The sequence below is a fragment of the Lontra canadensis genome, unplaced genomic scaffold, assembly GCF_010015895.1.
Source record: "Lontra canadensis isolate GAN:19392208 unplaced genomic scaffold, GSC_riverotter_1.0 scaffold76, whole genome shotgun sequence".
NCBI classification, from domain to species: Eukaryota; Metazoa; Chordata; class Mammalia; order Carnivora; family Mustelidae; genus Lontra; species Lontra canadensis.
Window position 1 is genome coordinate 822,106 of NW_022631070.1, and position 25,404 is coordinate 847,509.

At 54.7% G+C, this 25,404-nt stretch overlaps 1 protein-coding gene across 10 annotated transcripts in view; it reads right to left on the bottom strand.

Annotated features, from left to right (window-relative positions):
- Positions 1 to 25,404, bottom strand: part of CELF2 (CUGBP Elav-like family member 2) — a 303,992-nt gene that overhangs the window by 21,321 nt on the left and 257,267 nt on the right. For all 10 annotated transcript variants that reach the window (XM_032881610.1, XM_032881609.1, XM_032881611.1 and 7 more), the window contains exon 9: positions 15,994 to 16,128. In XM_032881610.1, coding sequence (XP_032737501.1) covers positions 15,994 to 16,128 — 135 coding nt within the window. The remainder of the gene's footprint in view (positions 1 to 15,993; positions 16,129 to 25,404) is intronic.

Consider the following 25,404-nt stretch of genomic DNA (forward strand, 5'->3'; position numbering starts at 1 on the left):
CCAGGAAAACACACTTTAAGAATACGGAGGAAGGTCACTGAAGAAGTTCAAAGGTTATACTAGAAAATATTCACTTGATGCAAAATCAAGCCGTAAGGGAGAAACAAAAACCACGCAACTAGAGACCCGCTGGAACCGGGAGGTACAATGTCACACCACGGGCGGCCTGAGAGGGCAGTCGGTGTGGACGAACGGACGACGGAAGCCGCGGCTGGCAGACCGCGTTAGCAAATACACACCCGCCAAACCCGCATCTGCCGGTGCCGTGCGCCGCAGACACACTTCGGAGTCAAAGACGCGAACAGGCTGGAAGTAAGAGGACGTGAGGATGCGGGCCGCGCGCACAGCACCCCGGGGCCCGACCGGCGCGACCCGAGCGGGCACGAGGCCGGGCCCGCTGCTCGCGCGCGGGACCGGACGCCCCTCCGTGGAAACCGGTCTTCGACCCCATGACAGCTCGTCAGGGACCTCCGGCGCCAGCGCGTGCGGACGGTCAGAAACCCTTGTCGGCGCTGTCTCGCTTGTGTTCTTTCCACGCCCTGGGGCTCCTCATCCCCATCGCGGAGATCATGAAGGAGCGGCGGGGCGCGGTGCGAAGCCGGCCGGCCGGGTCAGGTGGGCGGAGTGCCTGGATCGGAAGGTTCTCGGCTCCCGCGGGAAGCACAAGCCGCTCCGGCCCGAACGGCCGCCGGCTCAGCGGCTGCTCCCAGCACTGAGGACCGGCGCTGCCCGAGCTCGCGGTCGGCCGCCTGGAGAGCGCGCAGCCCGGGCCGCCCGAGTCTCTCGCGAACGTTCCGGAAAGACTCGGGCGGCCGTCCCCGCGCGGCGGGGGGTCTTCGTCACCGCCGGGGGAGGCGCGGGGCGAGGCCTTCAGAGCTGCCGATAGCACAGGCCTCCTCAGTCTCTAGTGCCTTCCGCGGCCCCCCGGGCGGCCCCCCTGCACCCCCGCCGGGGCGGCAGCAGCGGGCACGCCGGTCGCTTAGCGCGGGCGTCCCTGAGCAGGGCCGGAGCACGCTGCCGGCCGGGCCGCGGCGGCTGCGAGGCGAGGCTCGCGCTCTGAGTAAACCGCGACATCTCCTCACCCCCCTGTTCCGACCGAAAACCCGAGGCAGCCGGCCTGGAGCTGAGCCTGCGGGCGCGGGTGCCGGGAACCAGGTCGGGACCCGGACCGCCGTCGCTTGCCGGCCGCGGAGCAGCGGAGGGGACGCACCCGCGGCGGGTACCCCCACCACCACGAGAAGGGAGGCGAGCTGTCCCCTCGCCTTCGGCTCCCGGCGCCTGGACCGCCACAGGGTGACCCTGTCCTTCCTCCCGGCGGGGCGCGGAGGACGGCGTGTGCCTCGGCGGCCGCGGGCCCGCCTGCTTGCGCTCGCCCACGGCACCCGGAGCGGCAGCGGGCAGCCGGCAGCCGCGCCCGCACCCGCTTCTCGCTGGAGCGTCCGGTGGTGGCGGGGGTGGGCGGAGCAAGGAGCCCGCCATAGAACGGGCTCGCCCCGTGTCCCGTGGGTGACCTGCCCCGCCCCCACCTCTCTAAGACGGGCTGGAGGAGGAGGTGGGGGAGGCCGCACTCCGCTTGGTGTGGCTAATTCCCAATGACGACGACGAACGGCAAGCTGGAGAGCGGGCTTTGTAGACAGACACACAGACACGTGCGCCCAGTGGAGGTGTGGGCGGGTGGGCACGGGCGGGGACGGGGGCTGGGAATCCAGGAGGCCCCTTGGTCACCGGCAACCGACAGCAGGCACAGCGGCGGCCTCCAGGGCTGGTTGCTAGTACTCAAGCCCGGGACCACGGATACAGGGAGGCTGGGCGGCTCCGCGCGGCTGCGGCCAGGCCTGGAGGAAGGCTGGGCGCGCCCGGGGCTGGGGAGGGATCAAGCAGGACAGTAAGACATGGGAACTACGTAACTTGCCTCCATGAGAAGAGGCCATGTGCCCTCGGCTTTGGGCAGAATCTGAAAATTCATCCTGAGCAGGTCTCAGCTGGAAAATATATCTCCGCTGCCTCTCTGGCCGCTGCTGAGGACCTGCTGAACTCCGGCAGAGTACCCACTTCGAGCAAAAAACCTCAAATCCCTCACACAACCGATCTCAATCATGTGCTTTAAAACCAAGTATCCAGCAGACACACAACAGAGACCCCAGACATGGAAGGCAGAGACACGAATCCCCCACCCTGCACCCCACTTCTCTTTCCAGGAAGAAATCCCCCTCTCTCTGCTGTATGGATCAACGGGACTCTACCCTTCCAGTCCCCACCAGCCTTGACCTCCCCAACGGGAGGCAGGGCGCCTAACGCAGCTGGAGAGGTTGGAAAGGACCTGACCTCCACGGAAGCACTGAATGAAAACACAAGACATCAGCAGGTGCCTGACTGCAGAAGGCCTTCCTGTTCTCTCTCCTCTTCCTGTTCGTTCTAATTTCTACATCACTGGGAGGCCAGTTAAGTTTATTTGGGTCCTAGAGCTATGTCTGGGGAGAGACCAGAATTACCACTCCGTGCTCTATGGTTCCCCCCAAAGATGTCTGTGTCCTGATTCTAGGCACCTGTGACTATGTCAGGTGACATGACCAAGAGGGATTACAGGCTGCTCTTTGGCAGACCTGGAGGTGCAGAGATGGTCCTGGATTACCTGCCTGCGTTCCTGCCAGTGGAAGAGGGATTCGAAAGTGCGAGAGACGGCAGCATGAGAAGGACTTGCTGTGGAGATGGAGGAAGGAAGGGGCTGTTTGTTGAGGAAAAGTCTGTAGCCTCCAGAAGCTAGAAAAGCAGAGAAACGGATTCTTCCCTAGACCTTCCAGAAAGGACCGTATGCTGACCTGGTGCCCACCCAGTGAGCGCGCTGACCTTCTGACCTATGGAGGCGTGAGATAGGACGTCTGCGTTGTTTCAAGCCACTCAGTCTGCGGCAATCTGTCATAGCAGTGACAGAAAATGAACGCCTGCTCTACGTCAGCTCTGGCAGCAACAGAGCAAACCAGGGGACGGCTCGCACGGACGGAGGCGTCCCTTTGTCCCCGCACGCGCGTTCAGTGGCTCCCGGAACCGTTCCCGGCTCTCCGGTGACGCGGTCACTGGCGGAAGCTCACAGGCGGCTGCAGGCCGGGGTCGGGATTCCACCCAGCGGCCTGGCCCTGGAAAGTTCACAGTACGCGATGCGGACGGAAACTCCTGTGTTGCGTCTTGCATCTGTCGTGGCTGCTGCTGAGACTGACTTAGGGAAGCAGTGAGCTCGCCGCTGCCATTTGGTTGGTTTTGGGGCTCGGGCCCCTCCCTAACCTGTAAGACCTTGGGCAGTCCCCCCGCTTCGCTGAGGTCCAGGATGGTCCTCAACGTGGGGATAAGGTGAGCCCCCGCCCCCCACGCCAAGAAGTGACAGAGGATCCTCAGGAGGTCAGATGAGGCGTTGGCACCGGTGTCGGATGCACGGGACGTGACCGGTCCACACGGGAGATGATGTGTCCCGGAGGGCTGCGGAGCTGGCCGTCCTGTCCTCAGGTTCACGCTGAGCCAGCCCCTCGCAGCGAGAGGAAAGCAAGTGCGCGGTGCCCAGAGACCCCGCCGCCTGGGTCGTTGGTCTCATCGTCGGGCATCTCCGGCCGTGTGCGCCATTCTGAGAGCGAGGAGGAGGGCGGGCGGCCTGCCAGGCAAGCGGAGACCCCGCAGATGCAAAGGCAGAACTGACCCCTGAGAGAGGACGAAGCTGAGAGCCGGTGTGGCGTGTGGACGTCGGAAAGGTGTTCTCTGTAGCTCAGGAGACCAGCACGAGGCTCACAGCTCGCAGGCCTCAAGCAGGCGGGTGCAGCACAAAGGAGGCCACTCTGCAAGGGCAAGTGGCCGCACAGGCGTGCCCCCCGCCCCCCGCCCCCGTCCTTGGAGTTAGGAAAGCGGAGGCTGCCAGGTGGTCCTGTTTCCGGGGTTTGTGCAGATCCCGGGCGGCGCGGGATGGCTCTGGAGCTCAGCTGGTCCTACTCTGGGAAAGTTCTTGTTTCTGCTAGTGCCCAGCACAGGCTGGCTGCGTCTCCTGGCAGGGAAAAAATCCCGCACCCCAAGCAGGCAGAACTCGGGGGTAAAGGCAGCACTTTTGTGACAGTTCCCGTCTTCACTGCCCGCAGCGGAACTGAAGGATGTGAAAACCACAGCGCGTTTAGCGCCTGCAGACGGGCAGGGTCTACGCCGACACAAGCCAGTCAAGCTTAAGACGCAACGTGGCATCTACTGTCTCCTGTCCTAGGAGAAGCAGCCGCCCCACGGAGCACAGCCGACTCGAATCCCCAGTGACTCCATCAGAGAAAACGACGAGAGAAAGACCAGACTTTGGGGGTGGAAACTCTGAGCTGGGGCCCAGGGCCCAGAGAAGTTCGGCGCATTTTCCTGTCTGCGGGAGGCGGGGGCCGCACTACCCTCCGAGGGCTGGTAACCATGTGCACGTTTAACGGAGAAAACTCACTTCTTAAAAACTACACTCTTGGACCTCCCGCACCACAATCACCTGGGGGCTCCTTCAGATGCCCTGAACCAGAATCTCTGGGTGCGGGGCCGGATTTAACACGCCCTCCAGGGTGGCTCCTGCTCCCGGAAGCGTGAGAGCCCCCAGCCTCGGAGGCGTCCGAGCGCGGTGGCACCTGCTTCCATCAGGCCTGGTGGGAGACGTCTGGGCCCCAAGAAGGTGAAAGGGGATGGGGGAGGTAAGGTTTGGCTTGTGATAAGAAGGGAACAGATGCTGGGAGGCAGGAAACCAGGAGTCAAAAATTTCGTAAGACTACTGAGTTACGGTTCTATCTTCTGTAAGAAAAAAAAATCCTAGCAGCAGATAAGCTTGTTAATGAGAAGTTGTGCCTGTCCTATTGCCTAGCGCCCGCAAGAGTAACAGACACATAACGGGCACCAGAGATTTGCTGAACGAATAAAAGAAAATAATACGGGATGCTGAGGCAGGTACACTGAAGGCCACGTCCAGTTTCTCTGAGGACGAGGCCAGTGGAAGACCCTGATGAGAGCGGCCAAGGGGATCCCAGTCCGCCTTACGCTCTGTCCCACAGAGGGCCACACAGCCACAGCTGAGCTGCTGGCTGAGCCAAGACTCTCCTCTAACTGTTCCTTGTTGCTCACAGGCCACAAAGAGTGTGGCTATTTTGAAAAACAGAATGGACAAGGCCAGTTGCTGCCTTGTCACCGAGACGGGCGGAACTACCCTTCCATCCTCCGATGTAACTGTCATAGAAGGAACCAGACGCCCGCTCTCAGTTGCCACACTGGCACTCCCGTGGGCCTTCTCGGTGCCGGGGGGTGGGCACGGGGCCCAGTGCCAAGACCAACCTGGAGAACCTTCCCCTCCCCTTGAGCCAGATCACAGACACACAGGCAAACGCTGGCTCCTTCTGTGTGGGAGGTGGGACGAGGATCCGGAGTCCCAGGGCTGGCGGCTGCACGCAGGGAATGTGGCGGTTCCTCTGTCCTTTTAGAGATTCCAGACCCAGAGGGAAAGTAGAAAGACGGCCACGAGGGGCTTAGGAGTCTCCCACTTACCACATCCCCATTTACCACCTACCTCCTACCCGGACGTGGCCCCTTCTTGTCCGTAAACTGTGTCTAGCTCCCATGGACCCTGGAAATGAGCGCCTCCTAGGAACCCGGGGCATCAGTTTCCCCACGTTAACCAGCCTCTCCCTTGCCCTGGAGAGCAAGAGATTTTGCTCTGAGTTCCAGCGAAACAGCATCAAGAGTGGACGGCGAAGCCCTCCGTCGCCCTTCTGCCCTGAACCGGCTCAGACCCTGTCGTCAGTGCGGGGAGCCGGCGAGGAGGCGGGATAATTAGGCCAGGACACGAGCACTATCATTATTAGCTAATCCCAGCCCCGGGGTGTGAACAAAATGCCCAGCCGTCCCTTTTCCCAGGGGGCCGATTACTGCACAGGAACCACACCTCTTATTTGCATTTCTCCCCTATAAGGTGTTGGGGGGTGGGGGGAGAGGGAGGGGAGGGGAGGGGAAGAGAAGGCTGTTTGTGTCAGAAGGTGGGATGCAAAGGGTTCTGATGTCAGCATTCGATGGTCTGCAGCCGGCATATCCTTGGTCCCATAAACATCTGCTCCCCCGCGGTTCGCCTTCCAAGGACAGCGGACGATGCGACACGGGGCCAGGCCGGTCCCCCTGGTTCTCTGGAACATGTGCGAGAGGAACTCTCAGCGTCTAGTGAACTGGCTGAAGCAAGCCCCTTGTCTGGACCCTGACGGACCTCTAGGGCCTTATTCAAGGGCAGGAGACATAGCAGAGGGTGACAGAGTGGTCCAGAAACAGAAGGAGCCCATGGTCTTTGTCACTTTAACTTCTGTTTCCAAGTGCTTGTTGGAGCTCTCATGAGCTGATACCCTGAAGAGAGACACCGACTTCGTCAGTTGTCAGCAAACCTGGGGACCTCCCCAGTCCCATGAAGACAGACACTCCAGAATGTGTCATTTGGGGCCTCCAGTTTGAAAAAGTCTGTTCGTATAAACTCAGCAGATACAGATCTAACAAGACCGGAGCCAAGAGAAAACTGGACTGGTTTTCCCTTCCAGCGATATTCTGCTTAATGATTTACCAAAACACAAGCACACATATCCCCTCTGATGGCCGCAGAGGTTTGCTTTTACAGATGGTCGTGAACATGAATAGAAGAAATTGTTGATTTTCTCACAAGGGTGAGAACATGTGAGTGGAAAAGTCCAGAACTGCAACTTCACGTCCCCGAGAGTTCCTGATTTCGCATGTTTGGCAGCGTGGCAGGACGGACTGTCATCACCTCTGCTGCTCATGGCCCATGTTCCTTCGGCAAATCATTTAACCCTGCGGCCTCTCGTGGGTGTCTCAGGATCATGAACAATGACCCTCAAGACTCCTCGGAAGGGCAGAGTGTGCCGATGCCGATGGGACCCACTCTGTGCTTGGGAGAGAAGGTGCGGGAGACGAGCTCCTGGGGCAAGCAGGTGCGTGTCGGCAGGTCACTGACAACCTGCCGGAATCCAGTTCTGGGAGGCCCGGGAGCAGGGGGCAGTTTGCCCAGAGGGACAAAACACTCATTCCTAAGGGGCAGATCTTCCTTTGGAGAAGAGGCCGAGATTGCAGGGGCCACGTGCTCAGCCAGCACAGTCCTGGAGCAGGAAGGCGTGGGCCGCGGGCGGACACCCTCAAGTGTCCGCACTTGACTGTGTGGCAGCCACTCCGAGGACGACCTGCCCCGTCATGGTTCCCTTGAACCATGTTCTCGAAGCCAACTGTGCCGTCGTATCTCTGGTAAGTACGGTGTGTTGCTTCTACAATTTCAAGTCCAGTGTGTGGCACTGTGGGAAGTTCACTGCGCACTTGTTCAGCTGAGCCCCAGAGCAGAAAGAAGGCAGGCATGGGTCTGTTCCCCGCATTTGCATTCTAGCACTTTCAGAAGGGTGGGAAGACTCATTTTTTCCAAAGGTGAAAAGTTCAGAGAAAAATATCCCTGGATCTTCTTCTAGTTTTAACCTAGTTTCCTGTGGTCAACAGGGGAATTTTATATCATCTCAAAATAATGAAATAATCTTTCCCATAAGATACTTTAATGTTGTCTTTTTAAAAAAGCGACGGTGTGCATTCTACGTACGTATTACCTCAGTGTTTCAGTAAAAGTGAACAACTCCATTTCACAACTAGTCCATTTCACGCCTAGTCTACCTAGGCTTAAAATCTGGGCTCAAATGTCAGCTGTTCTATTAAAATTTCCCCACCTCCTCAAGACACAATCTCTCCTGTTACTGATCCCTTGCACCTTATCTGACTTCCTGCTTTTCAGCTAGACTGGTCTGCATGGTGCATTTTTTTTTTTTTTTTTGCATGTGACCACTGCATCTAGTTTATAGCGGCTCATGGGATTAAACCATCTGTGACCTAAATGTTCTTACTTTGTTGCTTTCAAGTCTTAAAACATGGACCTTAGATCATAGATGCCTGGGAAGCTGTGACTGGCAACTTTTGTTTGCAAAAGTTGGTTACTTTTCCCACTGATATATAATTAAGCCATTAATATATGCTTTTTGCCAGTGCTAGCAGTAATAATATGCCTATATCAGACACAACATAGGTAGTTTAGTGGGAAAAGGATCTCACGGCGTTGTACAGAAAATACACCTCTGAGCATGTACACACATCACCACTGGATCGGACGTGGGTCTGCCGCACAACGTGGGAGACTGTGCAGAACACGATCTACGACGAGTCACTAATCCTGGGCTCAGCACAGGCTCCAGAGCCGCTCCAAGCAAACATACAAAGAACGATAGCCAGTATCTGAATATATTAACAAGTGCACCCAAAATGAGGCAGGAGCAAAGCACAGAGTGGTAGGGGGAGACAGCCCTAGGCACACACGCAGGACCAGTCCACCCCCCCGCCCCGGGGAAGACGGGACAAGCAGGGCTCAGGGCACAGGTGGACTTGGCTTGCGTAAATCCGAGCTCTGCAGAGAAGTGGGGGTCTCTACCCCCTCAGGCGCAGCTTTATGAAGCTTTTTAAAGCAGTTCAGGACTGTCCGGAGAGGGGAGTCTGCCCCAGGTCAGGGGCTACTCCCCGACCGCCCACCATGCAGAGTGGCTCGGAGGGCAGCAGCGGAGAGCCCACCAGCCGATCGCGACCCCAGGATGGCTTAGGGAATGAGCTGCCGTTCTGCCGATGTGGCCTGACAGACTTCTCATTTTCTTGAGGCACAGTGAAACGTCAGGGAATTCCACATCAAAATGCCCAGCACTTGCAGAGGCCAGCGACACCCCCCTACACGGGGGATAGTTACACTTTTTTTGTCTCTTTTGAAACCCCAGAAGTGGGATGATCAGTGCCAAATAAAGAACCACTCATGAGACCACTCCCAGTTACTTCTGCTCCTCTCAAATAGGTTTCGAATGCCTAAGAACTTGGGAAATCATTTAGTTTTCATGAAATGCTTCCGTTGAGAAGCCACAGAACAGGAGCGCACGTGCACACACGTCTGGGCTCCCACCACCTGCCCCATCCACTCTAGGGCTGCACACCTTCTCAGGGCTCTTTGCCGTGGTAAAGGTGCAGAACAACTGGCAGAGCTTACGGAGGAGGGACAAAGCTGAGGGAGAAGATTCCTGTCTTCCCCACTTTGGTCTAATCCACAGAATTTTAACACACTGTAAACAAAAGCATTGGTTATGGTTTTATAAAGGGTGTCACCATTATAGTTCATATTTCAAGGCCCGCCAGATCGTTTGACCATAGTGACATTTGGCTTTCTGAAAAACTGATGCTGAAATACAAACTCTACGAGAGGGGATTTTTGTCTGCATCGTCCGCGGTGATGGGTCTCAAATGCCTAGAACAGTCCCAGGTGCACAGGAGACGTTCAGAAAATGTGTAGGAATGGATGAAAAAATATATCCAGAAAATTACCGTTCCTATGGTGACATGTCATTACGGAGCTTTTACATCACGTTCGACTCCATTAGCGTCAATGAAAATAAAGCGAGTCCCGTACTGTCAGGAACAAGTTAACACACAGAAACCTTCTAGAAAAAAAAACGTTGAGGGTTGCAGGATGTGAGCACAGAATGGGACTGTCCGTTCTCTTTCGGTAGCAATAGGGTGGAAAGCTGTTAGATTCAACCCCACAAAAAAACAGCCAATTTTAACCACCTTTCTGACTAAAACACTTAAAAAGTGTAGCTGATGGTGGGGAAAACGGACTGTTTTGAGACTTTTCTTTGGTAACAAGCAGTGAAAACAGATGAGCGTCTGGAGGAAAATGGGAAGGTCCGAGACGCAGGTCAAGGCCGGGGGCAGTGTAAGCAGGAGCGTCCTGGACAGCTGGCGGGGCTCTTGTCGCTGAGCAGGGCGGATGCCTGGAGGGCGACGGTGGCCCACGTGAGGCGCACGTGCTGCAGGGCGCTAAGGACACGCTCTTAAAAGCCCGCACTCGAGCAGATGGTTCACGACAAAATGAAATGCCTTTCTTTGATAGGAGCCTCTCCTGCTTCTACCGTGACATCAGAATGTTTCGAAAGCCGATCTTTGTAAAATGATGAGAATAAGAAAATGTCTTACGTGATTTTGTACTAATGGAGATTGGTAGGGTTGGGTCTTCAGGAACCTGTCAGGCCCGAGTGTTTGTCGGGACGGTGTGGCTGTTTTGGGATTCTGGAAGCACCGGGTCCTGGGTGGAAGGTGGGTGTGGGAGCCCTGTCACTCGTCACCGTGGCAGAGCCGGCTTCCCGCTTAGAGATGGGTGCGCTGTACTAGGCCGAACATACGCTTTACAACACCTGCCTCACGACGTTGTCACCTGGCTGCGTGACGGGATGAAAAACCATCTGAGGGTTCCCAAAGCGGGGAGGTTACAAGTAAATAACCGGTTCTACTTTGTAAGAACTTCCTGTCTGGACAGTGAGAGACTGTGCATGCGGCCAAACAGCCAACCTGCAGAAACAGTGCGTGGAGCGTTTAGTACAAGTAAGAGAAGAATACTGGGGTGGCCCAGAAGGGCAGATGGCTTTTCTAGAAGCCTCTTCCTTGCCTGACACTGCAGCGTTCCCTTCCTTCTCCACCCATAAGGAACATCTAAGGGAGCTCAGGGTTAGAACCAGCTAAATATTTACCCTAGAAATGAGACATGGAAGCACTTACTTCCTCCTGGAGGGCTTCATGGCGGAGGGGGAATTTGCAATGACTCTTAAAAGTATTTGAGTATTAATAAAGCAATTTTTCATCAATTACTAGAAAACATTCCTTTCCTTGCAGCTTAATTTACGTAATGTAAACTATACTTTTTAGGATGTGCCTTAAGAACACCAAATTGACACCTATACCTTAAGCTTTCCAAGCACTGAGGCCACCACAAATCAGCAATGTCCGGATTCTCATAGGAGGAAACAGGAGAAGGCACATCCAGCCGAGAAGCCCCCAGGAATAAGGCATCAAGGCTCACAGGGTGTTTGGGGAGGACAAACAGCCTGGTTTAGCTGGAGGAGAGCTGCGGGGTGGAGGAAGACCAGGGAGCACCCCAAGTGCCGCGCCAAGCGGGCTGTTTCCCTCCACGCTGCGCCGGAGCACGTGGGAAGTGACAGAGCTGTCTTGTTTTGCCAACATGGGCAAGACGGACGAGGGCCAGAGCGGATGTGGGGGCTGCTGTGATGGCACAAAGGGAAGACCAGAGCTTCATCCTGGGGCGTGTCGACCGGGAGGGGGAAAAAGGATGTTCCAGAGAAGAAACCAGAACTGCCTGGCTGCGAGGCAGATGAGACGCACAACCTGCCAGGAGGCCGGTCTGCAGTGGCCGGGAAAGGTGCGGTGGGCCGGGTCGCGGGGCGGGGGATGGACTCTCAGGCTTCCCAGGCTTGGGGGGTCACTGGAGGGGTCTCGGCGGAGATGGCCTCGTCCAGCGCCCACTGCGCATCTGTCCGTCTCCTGGCCCCACCACAGTCCACCGGATGCTCCCGGCCCCTGTGTGTGACGGCTGGGAGAGGGGAGGTTGGGCCCCATCACACCTCTTCAGGTGACACGGACTCCCGCAGGGCACTCCCACGGATACACAAGTGCCTCTGGTCACACAGCCCCTGGGGTGACCCTGAGGATAACCACCCACTGGTCCTTCTGACCTGAGGATCCCAGGCAGTGAGGATCACAGGGAAACAACTCCAGGCTCCGTGACCTCTAACAGCCCCTCCTCGGGGCTGTTTCCTCAGGATTGTGTTGGTCACAGCCTTCCAGGAGGCAGGCGACCTTCTGAAGATTGGAGGAAGAAATAGTGCCTTGGATTTAAAGGGGGAACTATTTGAAAAGCCAACGGTGGGAATGGAAAACATCCTCCCCTGCATTTAAAATGCCTTATATACTTAATAATTTCATAAGAAATTATCTACTGTCCTGAACTGTGTGCCTGATAGAGCGCACTTATGGAAGCATTTGGAGAATTTTAAAACATGTTAAAAACAAAACAGAAGACGGTTAGTGGAATAACGGGGTACATGAATGCAATATTATGTTTGAGACAGAAAATGCCGAAGACACGTGCCTGTGTGGTGCTAATAACGCCCCCTCCCGAGCTGTCGAAATCCCCAGGCAAAAACAAGCCCACGAGCAGGGGAGAGACCAGCATCATCTTTAAGACCTCACTGCACACCTTGCAGACAATTTCTTCTTTATACCAACATAGAGACATACTCCTCAAAAACAGGTTCAAAATTTGGAGAGGAAATGACCCAAGAATTAATTAAGAGAATGAAGTAAACAAAGGAGAAATGATCATATCAAAATAAAAGACAAGAAACATGATTAAATTAGGCTTTGAAAGACCCGTGAGAAACCCATAAAAGGCGTAATATGCATTTACCTGGTTTTTATTCTTTCATGATTTAATTTCTAATTTTATTCACTACCATCTGATAATTGCATGAAACACTTATTCTAACCATGGGCAATTTAAACTATTTTAATTTTTATTTCACGGCCATGAGACAAAGGAACCTATTTATTGCCTAAGGGGATTTTTTTTTTTTTAACAAAAATTAAAGCTTAATCTTTCATGTTTTAAAGCAGAGACTGTTTAAAATCATTTATAATAATGCTGTAGGGAGACTATGCCTGGGTATGCAAAATTGAAATGATAAATTTATAATTATTAAAAGCATTAATAGTTTGGGGGATTGACTTGTCCCTTTCGTTTCAAGATGGATTGGTGTGAGGTGCAGGGGACATCTCTGAAAACAGGGTAAAGCCAGGGCCTGTGTGGGAGCCATGCGATGGCACCTCTGTGCCTTTCACTGATGGACTGGACTGCTAGTGGTATAATGACGGCAGGTCCTGTTTTTTATTATTTAAAAATAAATAATGGCATTGGCCTTGGGAACGACTTCGTACCCCTTTTAGACTGTAGGTAATTGTTCCGATGAAGTGGACGGTCATGAATTCTACCAACCACATTTTCTGTGACTTTGAAAAAGTCCCTGATGGAAATTAAACAAATCATTTACTTTCACTTAAATGCCAGATTTTTTTTTTTTGGTTACGCTTAAGAAAAATAATTGAAATGTAGATTTAAAATTGTGGCTGCTGCTACACTTCAGGATTCTAATGAAATACTTTCAGCTATTATGCTAAGCATTGCTCAACAGAGAGGAAAAAAACCACTTTCAGTGGTACCGCTGCAGAATTTCTGGAAGGGCAGAATGCCTCTTTGAGAGCAAAGGTAAGGACGCTTTGCTATGGGAGAAGGAAAATAGATCTCAGGACACATTTTCCCTTTCATTAAGAGCTCAGGAAAAAACTGAAAATGGTCAAATGTGCTTAAAGTTCCTGAAACACACAGGCCAGCTTCCTCAGCTGTCTGAGTCCCCCGCCGCTGGAAGAAGGTTCCAATGTCTTTGAGCTGGTGACCCTACTGGATGGAAAGCGCTGGGCCCAGGGACATGGCGGCCCCCCTCCTCTCTGCCCCGGGTGCCACAGCTTCCCTGCTGGTGAGCGATGGCACCAATTCTCTCCCAGCTTCCGGCTTGCTCTATGCCTGAATGCCCCTTCCCTAGCTACCCATGTGGCCTCCCCCATCTCCCTTCACTCTCCGCCACGGTCTGTCCAGGCTGTCCTCACAGCTCCACGTGGCCTGGTGCACATGGGGCGCACCGAGCTGCTTATTGTCTGAGATCCCCTCACCAAGTGGAAGATGCCTGAGAGCAGGGAGCACGTCTGCTGTGGTCCCCCCGCCCCCCTGCACCCGGGCCAGGGCCTGACACCAGACAGCCCCTCGTAGCGGTTACCTACCAACTCCACTGTATACACCGACCAGCTCATAGCCTGTTTGCACTTGCCTTCTTAAACTGACAAGTCTTCTTTTAAAGAACGAAATGTTCAAATATTGGTTCTGATTCCCCAGAGCCCATTCCAGCCCAAATATCACAATGGGAGAACACATTTTAATAAAGTCAAATGAACTCTCACAAGCAAACGATAGGCCACAAACCATTAGCTAAAATGTCCTCTTATGATAATGGCCTGTCTCTGGAATGGCAGAATGATTTTCATGTCATTACAACAGTGAACATATCCAAGTTAAAGTTTTTAAGGGCTGGTGGTTCAAACTGTAGGCTAAACGGCTCCCTGCCATTTAAGGACAAGTTTTCTTTTTTTCTCCACCTTATTGCCAATGATGTGGTCAGTTTCTGCTGGTTGCTCTTGATAAAAGGAAGAGAAGATGAAGACCAGGGGTGGAAAAATTATAATCATTTCCTTTTGCCAAATACAGCTAACATTTTTTTTTAAACACCTAATACTCTTTATTTTTATATAAGGAAATAAAGAGCAAACAGATTATAAATGACTTCTAGTTTTTTTTTCTTTCTCCAAGTAAAACAGAGTTAAAGATACCGGCTTCTGGTATATGACACTTAGTGCTCTTTCAATGTAATCATTCCATAGTCCTCATAGGGGAGATAAACATCCTTATTTAAGAAAACGCTTTTCAATTTGAATTATAAAAGAAGCGAATTAGCGAGGTCAAAATGTTTAACTTGCTTTTAAGAAAAGTCACTATTTTTATAAATGGGAGTTTATGCCAAAGATGTCTATTTTTTTTCTTTCCTTTTTTTAGATTTTATTTGACAGAGAAAGACAGTGAGAGAGCACAAGCAGGGGGAGCAGCAGAGGGAGAGGGAGAATCAGGCTCCCCACTCAGCAGGGAGCCGGAGGGCGCGGGGCTCCATCCCAGGACCCCAGGACCATGATCTGAGCTGAAAGCAGACACTTAACCTACTGAGCCACCCAGGCGCCCTGAAGAGGCCTATTTCTTAAAAACAGTCACTGGAGAATTTACTTAAGTAACAGGTCTATGTACCGCGCAGTAGAGTTGTGACTTAATTTGCTGGGGGGAAAAAAACAAAGAAACGGGTGAAAGTTGATTTTTTGGAAAGACCATCGACTGCGCCAGATGAGGCCCGCAGAGAGTGATGGCACATTTTGGAAGACATTTTAGAGAACGAAGTCAACGCTCCTCTGTGCTGCGGCTGGGAGTGAGGACGAGTCCCCAGGGCCTCTCCTACGTGTCCCTGAATGTGTCCCTGCAGTGGGGACTCGGGGAAATGCGTGCAACACCCGGTGTTTCATCACCAGGCCACGGGCTGTGGCTCTTCAGGGGCACGGGCTCCCCGGGCAGCCCGGCTGCTTCCTGTGGCCAGAAGCCTTAAGCAAGCCGGCCTCAGGTACAGCTCGAATTTTGGTTCTCCTGAAGGCCAGCCCCGTGCTTGCCCCGGGGGTCTTCAAGCTCCCACCGGCGCTGTGGGCAGAGCCAGCACAGGGCCCGTGGGTTCCGCGGGGCCAGCGCTGGGCCTCGGCCTCCATGCCCCGGGTTGTGCGCCGGAGCTTATGTCAAGGCCTAGAAGACTCCAGACGAAGAAAAGCCAGCAAGACAGTTTTTAAGACACAAATCATGGTATCCAGGCAACCATGTTTCATCTGGCTCAGACGAAAAGAAAAATGGCATCTGCTTTTGAATAAGGTGACAACACTTTGAGGAGAAAGACTTTCAATTGCCTCGCCCAGAAGGCGATTGGGCATACCAGGCAGGTCCTCCCCAGAGCGTGGGTTGTGAAAGCAAACGGGTGGGGGCAGGACCCAGCCGCTGTGAAACAGAATGCCAGAACAACGCGGGATTCTGAGATGCAACAGAATGTTCTGGAATTGCTAAGGAGCACAACAAAGACGGCCGAGCAAACAACAGGGAGAGAGGGAGGCCCTTCCTCGAGGCGCCTGATGGAGCGGTGCTGGCCGGAGTGAGCGGGAGATGCCCCCAGCAAGGTGGTGGAGAGACCCTTCCAGAACACTCCCTCCTTTGCCTCGGAAAACCGCACACACTGGCCTTCACGCCCTGAGTCTTTAAGAAACTTTACAGCGAGCCAGCAGCCCCGCATCCCTGAAGGCCAGGGTGCCCCCTCCGGGCACAGTCCCCCCCCCCGTGTCCCCAAAGGGAGGGCACCCCCTTACCGGGACTGGTGAGGGCTCCCAGGGCGCTGCTCGTGGTGGACAGAGGGTTTGCATTGGTGGTGGTGGCTGAGGTCTGGGCCGCGGCCGCCGCCGCCGCCAGCGTTGCCAGGTTCTGTAACTGCAGAGCGTTCATGCCTGCGGGGGAAGAGAGACGCCGCTTTAGCAAGACGCCCGCTTGGCCCGGCTCCAAACGCGGGGGCAACGACAGGAGCAGGGGCCCCGGGCAGCAGGCGCTGTGATGGCACGCTCTGCCCCGCTGCCTTGGTGACAGGGTGCTGCCACGCTTCCCAGCGGAGCCGCCGCCTGTGTGCCCTGCTGCCTGTCCTCGCCCAGGACCGGTCCCCGACCGCCGCCTCCCAGGGCCGCAGACATCACTGGGAAGGACAGGAAGACTGTGTGTGCGCACAGGCCACCGCGCTGTCAGGAACCTGTGAGTCGGGGGCCCGGTGGCTGCAGGACGGGCCTCCCAGTTAGCCCACCGGGGACATCAAGGTCAAACGCTCCTGCTCGGAACCTGAACGGGCTTCCTGGGTCTGCCACTTTACCAGCTGGGGGACTCGGGAGAATTGGTTCCCCTCTGCGCTTCCTGCTCAGTGACTGGGACTGTTGTCTGCTCCCCATGGCCAAGGACAGCGCGCAGATTAAATGAGAAGAACGCAGATCGCCCAGCACCGTGATGGGCCCAGCGCCAACACTGCCCTCATGACTCTCACTGTCACAACTGCCACCGATGTCCTCGCTCCACACTCACTGTTAATGTGAACTCAAACGTGACCATGGTAGGAACTCACAAAACATCTGATGAATAAAAAAATGAAGGAATAAAAACGGCAATGCCCGTCCTATTTTTGTTTGTAAAGTGCTTGTATTTGCATTTCGGGTTTCAGAGAAGGACCGTGTTTAACCGGAATGGATCTCTGGCTACTGAAAACGAAGCAAGAGCAGCAGAGAGAAGCGAAACTTTGCAGGAACACGAGGGTGGGGTCAGCTGAGATCTGGGAGTGTCACCTGTCACAGGGAGGCCGCCTGACCTTGGGGGGGGGCCTTCAGGGTCATGCCCGCATCACCTCCCCAGCTCTGCTTCTCACCCCAAGGGTCTCTGAACATTCAGTCTTTGTTCATGATTCACTTCACACTAAAGCGCATTCAAGAAGCGGGCAACAGTGGTCCTCTCCCCACACAGAGGAATTTTACACAGAAAGATGCTAGTGTTAAGTAATCCGCTTAATTTTACCTTCTTCTCATGTCTCAAATCAAGGTACTTAATACATGCCGACTGCGCAAATTCAATCTGCTTTAGAGAGACTGGCCAGATCGCGGCTTTCTTCTATGTTGGGGGCGGTGGTGGAGGGAGTGGTGACAGAATGTTCTAGCAACATTCCTGTGCAAGCCCCCAGCCACGGCGTGGAGCCCTCTGCCTAAGCATGGCTCAGAGCATGGCTGCTGGGCTCCCTTATCCTGCTCCCCCAGCCTGGCTGCCCCAGTCACAACTCCTACTCAGAAAAGACTTCCTGATGTCTTTGCTGCAAGATGGCTCTTCATTTTGTTCAAAACATCACTCTGTCTTCTTCCAGGAGACATCCGGCCTTCTTGGCTTAGGGAGAAAGACAAGCACCTGATTTCAAAATCCACTTAGGGGCTGGGGAGGCGCAGACGCCGGACACGAGTATTTGTGGAATCCTGCTAACTTCTGCCAGCACAGGACAGCCTCCTGGGACCCTGTCTCCTCCGGTCAGTGTAACTGGCACCAGAGTTCACTCCCCCTCCCTCTGATCCAGGGTCAGACAGGGTCATCCTTATGAAGACGTGGGACTTGAGGAAGCATGGTCTTATTTTTCTGGGGGGTACCTGAGGCAAATGGGGGGGGGCACAGACCCGGCCAGATGCAATGAGGGGCTCAGCACTTTACACCTGCGTGGGCTGACAGGCCAGGGCCCTGAGTGATGCTGGGGGCAGTGAGGGACGTTCCTTCTGACCCATCAGTCCCCTCTTGGCCCTCTTGTGGCTAATGGTCCTTCTGATGCTTTAATGGCACAAACCCCATAACCAGACTACATTCCCGACACTCGGCTGTGCTGGCGAGGAAAACCCAGGGGACCCGCCTGGCACGAGTTAACGGTAAGCAGAACCTATGTCCTGGCTCTGGTCCCACGGAGCTCCTCTGGCCTCCAAGACCGCTCCCCTGACCCGCCCCTGGTGCGGGCTGCGGAGCGCAGAGGGAATTCCAGAACTCCAAGGAACTTAGCCCATGCTTTGGCTCAGAGACTTAGGTCCTGGGCTGAGGCTCCTACCACCCCGCACAGCCTCCCTCCAAAGACCGAGTCTGCATTCAACACCCCTTCCGTGTGTGCTCTGCTAAGTCACTGGTCTCGCTGTTTCTGGCTTGCGGCATTCGCCACATCTTGCCTTGAGCTTACAGGTCTGTACCTTTTACCCCCATAACTAGATACCGAGCTCCCTGAGGGCTAAGGTTCGTCTGTCCGCCTGTGCAGACAGACACACACTTGCAGCTGTAGACACAGCAGGCGATGGGTGAATCCGTGCAGGACAAACGGACGGGGCATCCAACATGAAATTCCCATGAACCACAATAAAGAGGACCACCCGTAGACCCACACAAGCTGTCGTTTTCTCCGCTGTTCGTCCTTCAATATTTAGCACGGCTTTCCCTAATGACTGTTTTCCTCAACGGTCACTAATCCAGTCTCCAAATATTTATTAGAACGATGCATCTTCCTTATCTCACCACTGGCATGGCTGGGGCCCCGCTGACAATACTCCAGTTTTCCATTCCACTGTCCTCTCTGCTCACACTCCGGGTGTGTCACCCTCAGGGTCCCCTCGACCCTTCTTCCCACGTGTCACCACTCAGGGGAGTCTGCCGTCCTGTCCACCTTTCCCTGCCTCCACCCAGCAAGCCAGGCAGAGGGACCTCGGCTCTGGGGCACCACAGTGGGTGCGGGGCCGACTGTGTTCAACAATCATACCACAAGGAAAGCAAAAATATGGGCCCAAGGAAGCCGCAGAGAGGGACAGTGGGAAGGACAGGTCACCGCGAGGGCCAGCATCTGAGGGGCCTGGGAAAAAAGGAGGATTCGAGGGAGAGATGCAGCGAGCAGGAGGAGGCACGCACCCCTGCCTGCTCATCCATCTGTCCGTCCACCCACCTTCCACCCGTCCACCTGTCCATTTACTCCTGCATCTCTCTACCTAGCTTCCCAACTGTCTCCCCACCCAGCCCCCGACACATCCGTCCCGCCGTTTAGCAGGTACCGAGGCCCCGAGGCCAGCCCCCGGCCGCCGGACTAGGGATGGAGCGAAGACCAGACGGGGTGTGCTCCCCAGAAAGCAAGGAGAAGCCGGGGCCCCGAGCGGAGTCCTACTTCAGCTGCTGCTGGAAGGAGGCCCCAGACTCAGCAGCTCCTTCTCACTGGTCTTCGACGGGATGGGAGAAACCCGGGGCAGCACTGGGCAGCTGACAGAGGCAGCACCCCCCGCCCCAAAGGATCACGCCACTCCTCTCATTCTGGTCCTTTCGGGGTCCCGCGTGCTGACGCTGGGAGGGCCACTGCCGCGTCCCCACCGACAAGCGCGGCTCAGTGGGCTCTAGGCGGTAGGTGGAGGGGTGGGGGCTTCCTCGCCAACTTTCTGGAGTGAGGAGCGGTTCCCAGGCCTGATCCCTCCCCATTCCTGCTTTCCTTGACGACAGAGGCGTCCCTTCCTCCACCTGTCCTGTGTGGCAGGGCCTGGGCCGCAGGGCTCTCCCCGCGGCGACAAGAGCCACTGTTTGCTGGAGGCGCTGCCGGCGCAGGGCGGCGCCGGGAAGACAGCGCGGGCCGGGCGGCTCCTCCGGCCTCACACGCGCTCTCGCACCCGGCACCACCCCGCGCTCCCAGCCGGCCGGGGGACCAAGGCACTGGCCGAGGACACAGAGCCCCGGGGAGGACCACCCTGCGGAGGCGGAGCCCCTCACAGGGGCCCGGCCTGTCCCTGCCACTAAGGCCTCCCCGTGCGCCCTGGGTCCCGCTGGTTCCCTCTGCGCCACCGCCTCCTCCTCAGGGCGCTTGTGCTCCACTGGCGTCTCTCAGCTCTGCTCCCAGAACTTTCGGGGCGAAGGGGCGGAGGAGGGAGGGGTGGCGGGACACGGGGTTTTCTAAGCAGACGGCCCGGGGCGCGGGGTCCAGGTGGGCGGGCTGCCGGCAGGGGCGGGGGCGCATACGGGGGCGGCGCTGCAGGGGTGCGGCAGGGGTGCGGCCGGGCCTGCGGGACGCCCCGGAGCTGACCCGCGGCCTTCCCAGCGCTCCCCGCTAAGCTCCGGGCTCGGGTCCCAGGGGCCAGGCCGGGGCGCGGGGTCCCGGGCGGGCGAGGAGCCTGGAGGGGACCAGGAACCGCCTGCGCCTTGTCCTCCACATCGCCGAACCGCCGCGTTGGTTTTGGGCGGTGATTCCCCTCCCGCCCCTCAGCGACCCCCGGCGTCCCCCTTCTCCGGTTCCCAATTCCTCGCCGCCCACATGGCCCCGGACCGCCTTCCCGTGAGCCCCGAGCGCAGGGCTGTGTCCCTCGGCTGTACTGGGGTGGGGGGACCCGGGACCAGGGGACTCCCACCCACCCAGAGGCCTGAGGCCCGACTCGGGTGGCCGGGCCCGGGGGGCAGTGGGGACCCGAGGAAACCAGGGCCCCGAACGGGCTGTGCCGAGGAGGGAACCGAGGCCAGAAACGGCTGTAGCTCCCGCTCCAGACAAAAACCGATGCGCAAAGGCCGCGCAAGGAAGCCCAAGGAGCCAGAGGCTCTCCCCGAACTCCCGGACTGAGGCGGGACCCAGGGGCCTAAGGCGGTCAGGCGCCTCTGCGGGGCTCGCTGTGGCCTGGCCACGGGGCAGCGAGGCTCCGCTCCCCGTTACGTGGCCTTCTGTCCAGTCCCACGGAGGCCCAAGGCTCGTCCTCTCGTGGGTCCCTCCAGGAAGACAGCCTCCCCTGGCGGGTGAGGGCCTTCCAAATGCTGCTGGCACACCCCCCAGGGTGTCCCCGGGCCAAGGGATCTGGAACCTTCCCTGCCAACAGCACGCAAGCCGGGTGGTGGATGTTAGGTTCTTCCTGCCCCTTCCCGGGCTCCTCCAGCCCGGGTGGACATCACACGCGCCATCGGTCCTACTGAGGGCCTGGGGTGCCCACGCTGCTTCCAGAAAAGGCACCTGCCCTGAGTAGGGAAAGCAGCCCCCCCGAGCTATGTGCCCTCAATCCTCTCCCGCTTCCACCACCCCAGGCTGTCTGCGGCCGCTCTGGCTCTCTGACCACAAGCGCTTGCACAGTCCTCCCTGGGCTCGGCCCCCCTCTGGGCCCAGCCAACACTGGTGGCCCTGGCTGCAGGCCGTCTCATGCTCTCTGCAGCCCCATTTCGATTCTTTCCTGTCGTTTTCTTGTCTCTGGGGTGTGTGAGCCACTCTGTTCCTTCCTCTCTCAGCTCTCTTCCTGGGCCCTCCGGGTTGCCCATCCTCCGGTCACCCTCTCCGTCGGGCCCGCTCAGTGATCCCCACGGGGCGCAGGAAGAGCCCGCTGCACCCGGGATCGGCTGTCTCCCCAGAAAAGCAACCACTTTCCACCTCACGCAACACTCTGCTCCGAGGGGCGCCACGCAAGCCAGGGGTGACAGTCTGGGTGACTAGAAATACAAAACATCTAAATACATTTTACGAAATCCCGCAGCGTGCCAAGACCAAGACGGTTAAAAAAAAAAAATTAGGGGGAATGCAGGCATTCAACTTTTCATTCATTACTTGGGAAAAGAAAAATTCTTCTCCAGACGAAGAAATGATGTACAGAACAGATGTGCAATATGCCTACTTGAAATTTAAGATTTAAAAAAATTATTTATAAGGAGAAGGGCATGAAAATTTAATTTAATGTTCACCTTAGGTAATTTTGTGTCTTATTGTTCATAGCAATTACCATAAATCTGCATATCAATAAGCGAGAACAGATGTCAGTTGTTACAAGTGCTTGCCAATCAGGTCTGTTAAAAAGTGACAGATGGGTGGTTATGGAATGTTCTCATAAGGCCTATTAGCACATTCGCGGGAAGTGTCTGCAGCAAGAGGGTGTGGGAGACTCTGCTCCAGGAAGGCCTTCTCGAATCCAGAGCCCAGCCCTCACAACCCAGGCGCTGCGGAGCGTGGACACCAGCTTCTGGAAACATCTCCTGTCCTGTCCCCTCGTCACAGACATTCCAGGACAGCCTTCTGTAGAGGAAGGATCCCACACCCATGTAGGGAGAGGACGTTTGTTGTTTTAAGCAAAGAAGGGTGCCCTGTGCACTCTCACTGTGACGTTTAAAACTTAGGCCGGATGTTCTGGAAGAGAATCACTACCACCTCCTTGGACTACACCAAGTGCAGCCCTTTCGTCTTGTCCATCAACATACACATTCTTTTTAGTTGTAGTTCCGTGAATCAACAGATGAACTCATCTTTGTCAGAACTCTGTAAATCCTTAATTTCTTTAATAACACCTCCGCATGCTGGGAAAAAACAAAACAAAACAAAGCTGCCCAACACCAAACAGCCCACTCTGAACACACGTGCGCTGCCTTCCAGAAGGAAGGGAGGCAGCTTTCCGGGGACTGTTGCTTCTTTCTGTAGCGTTCTGGAGAGCTCTCTGCATTACTGATCTGTGGCTTGGATTCATGATTCGGCCCGTGAAACCGTGTGCAGGGGAAGGTCACTGCAGTCTGTGTGTCTGTGGACAGACCTCTGCACCTGCTGAGAACAGGCGCACCATGTCTGGGGTGGTCTGGAGCTCGGGGCTCGGATGTGCTGGAAATTTGGACCTGCTGTGTCCCAGAGCAGTGACATGGGCAAGTGTGTTCATGACCCTCTAATCCTCAGCTGCCCCCGCGCCCTTGAAGCAGGACGCCTGTGCTTCCTTGAACTCTGGACGTCAGTCCGTCCAGCGGGTCTCACCAAGTTATTATCTAACGTTTCCTGCTTCAGTTTTTCAAGTGCAACAGAGTAATGAAGTGCAGGTTTTGTCCTTGGCATGAAGTGAGGATAAACTGTGATAACTGCAAGAAGCGCTGTTAAAAACGAAACTGTGAAATAGGACCCTTGCTTATCGAATGCGATGCTCTTTTGAGAGGACAGTGGTTATAAAAAAAAATTATTGACCGAAAAGTCACTTTTCCCTAATTCCTTCTTCTTCAGGGAGAAAAAAAAAATCCAGACTCTTAGCCCAAGTTTCTGAGATTTCAGAAATTCCTGGGACAAATATCACAGTTGGGTAAGAAATGGACAAGTTTTTCTTAGAGGTTTTAAGCGGCAAAATAAAATCAGTCAACTTTAAGGACACACAGGCAATACAGGTGAAAGCATCTGGCTTCTACAGATTTGAGCCTGATCTGGTTTCTGCTCTTAAATTCCATATTCAGTAAAGGTTCCCCTCCATAAAATTATGAAACACATGTGAAGTTCTTCTCAGTTTGAAAGGGAAACGGTCAGTCACTTTGGGGAAACTAGCCGATGCCTCATTCCGTTTTATTGAGACCAATACCTCATGCCTTGTCGAAAATGTTTTTCCTTTTGTGGCTTTATTTTCTGCTCAAACAGAAAGTGTTTTGCTCATTCAAATGAGACATTTTTAGACTTTAGTGATAAACTTCAATCTCCCGAAGGACGGACTATTACATTTTGAGAGTTGTTCACAAAATATTATTGCTGCTTTCTGGAATGATGTTTCTCTCTCTCTGGTGGTAGTGTTCCGAGCTGGATTGCTCGAACTTTACAAGTAGAGTATATTTTATGCCGTAAGACATAAAAACTGCGTCTGAATCATGTAGGTTGCCATTCGAACTGGGCCCCGATCTCAAGCCCTCAATAAGCATTTGAACCTCGGGTGGGATTTGGGATAAACGACCTCTTGGATTTCTTCCTATCGCTTTCACTGGATGCTGCAGGCCATGTGCTTGGCCACATGTTTGATCGTGAACCCACAGTTGCCAAAGTCTCGGCAACCCAACCGTGAAGATGCTGTCATTAGCTTACGTAATGTTTTCTTGGCTCAGAAGGTAAGGCCAAGGTCAAATTTCTCCATTGAAAAAATAGGGCGTTTAACTTAAGCTCCCCTGGGAACGTATCCAAAATATCAATTTGTGTTTGTCAATTTATACATGTATTCAGCCGTCCGCTCGGAAATAGGCAGTAGGAGCACCTCTCAGCGGAGCCAGGCCGAGTGCCTCTTGGGGCCTGATGGCTTGGGAGCGTTTGGGGAGGTTGAGGAGGAAAGGAAGGAAGGAAGGGCTTTAGGACACCCCTCCCATATTACGTGGGGTATCAGGGAAGCCTCTTTTATTTTTTAAAGATTCACTTACTTATTTTGAGAGAGAGAGAGGGGAAGAGTGCGAGAGCCAGCAGGGGGCAGGGGCAGAGGACAAAAGGGAATCTCAAGCAGATCCTGTGCTGAGTGCAGAGCCCAACGAGGGGCTTGATCTCACGACCCTGAGGTCATGACCTGGGATGAAATCAAGAGTCAGACGCTCAATCGACTAAGCCATCTGGGCGTCCCAGGGAAACCTCCTTCAGAGAGGTACTTCTGTTACCATTTCACTTTGTAATGCTGGTCCAGACGACTGGCAAAGACAAAAGCGAAGTCCTACTTTAGGAGATGACAAAAGAGCAGGAAGCCTTATAACTTGATTTTATTGGCAGAAAATATATAGAATATATAGTCCAAACCACGGTGCTTCAAATACTCAGGAAGAAGAAGCTGGATTTTCCCTAGGAATGAAGAAACCACCTTTCTGGAAATCACTGAGCAGATGGAGCCTGACATCGACATCCTTGATACTCGGAGTGTTCAAGGTGATGGTACATAATGGACCACACAGCATGTGAGTTCACAGCCTGTGCAGACTTAGTGTGCTGAATTTTATATGTTGAAGGTTCAAGAAAGGGGTATTCTGGAAGGCCCAGAGCACTTAGAGACTGCCTTTAAATCAGCCATCTGCTCCATGGACCTTCTAAGGTGACTCCTGGATAGCTTTAGTTTTTAAATGAGCACACAGAGCATGTAAATGCCACCATCCTGACCTATGGCTGGCGAGACAGAGGAGCCCAGATCCACTGAAAAACAACAGGGCGCTCTGTCCACCTGGGAAGACACACTGGGCTGTCACCTCAGGATCCAGTGACCTTCTCTGCATAATTTAACTGTGGGAATGGGAGAGCTGGGGGCTTCCTCCAAGGAAAGATCCTAATTTTGGATCTGGGTGGGTCCATACCATTAGAGGGGAAAATAAATGTTGTATTGGTTGAAAATATGACAAATCTTCGTATTTCCTGTAGAGCCATAATCTGGAGATTTTCTCTTGAAAACACAGAGCACTCCCTGAGTATTTTTCACTTTTGTCTCTCCAGTTCCCTT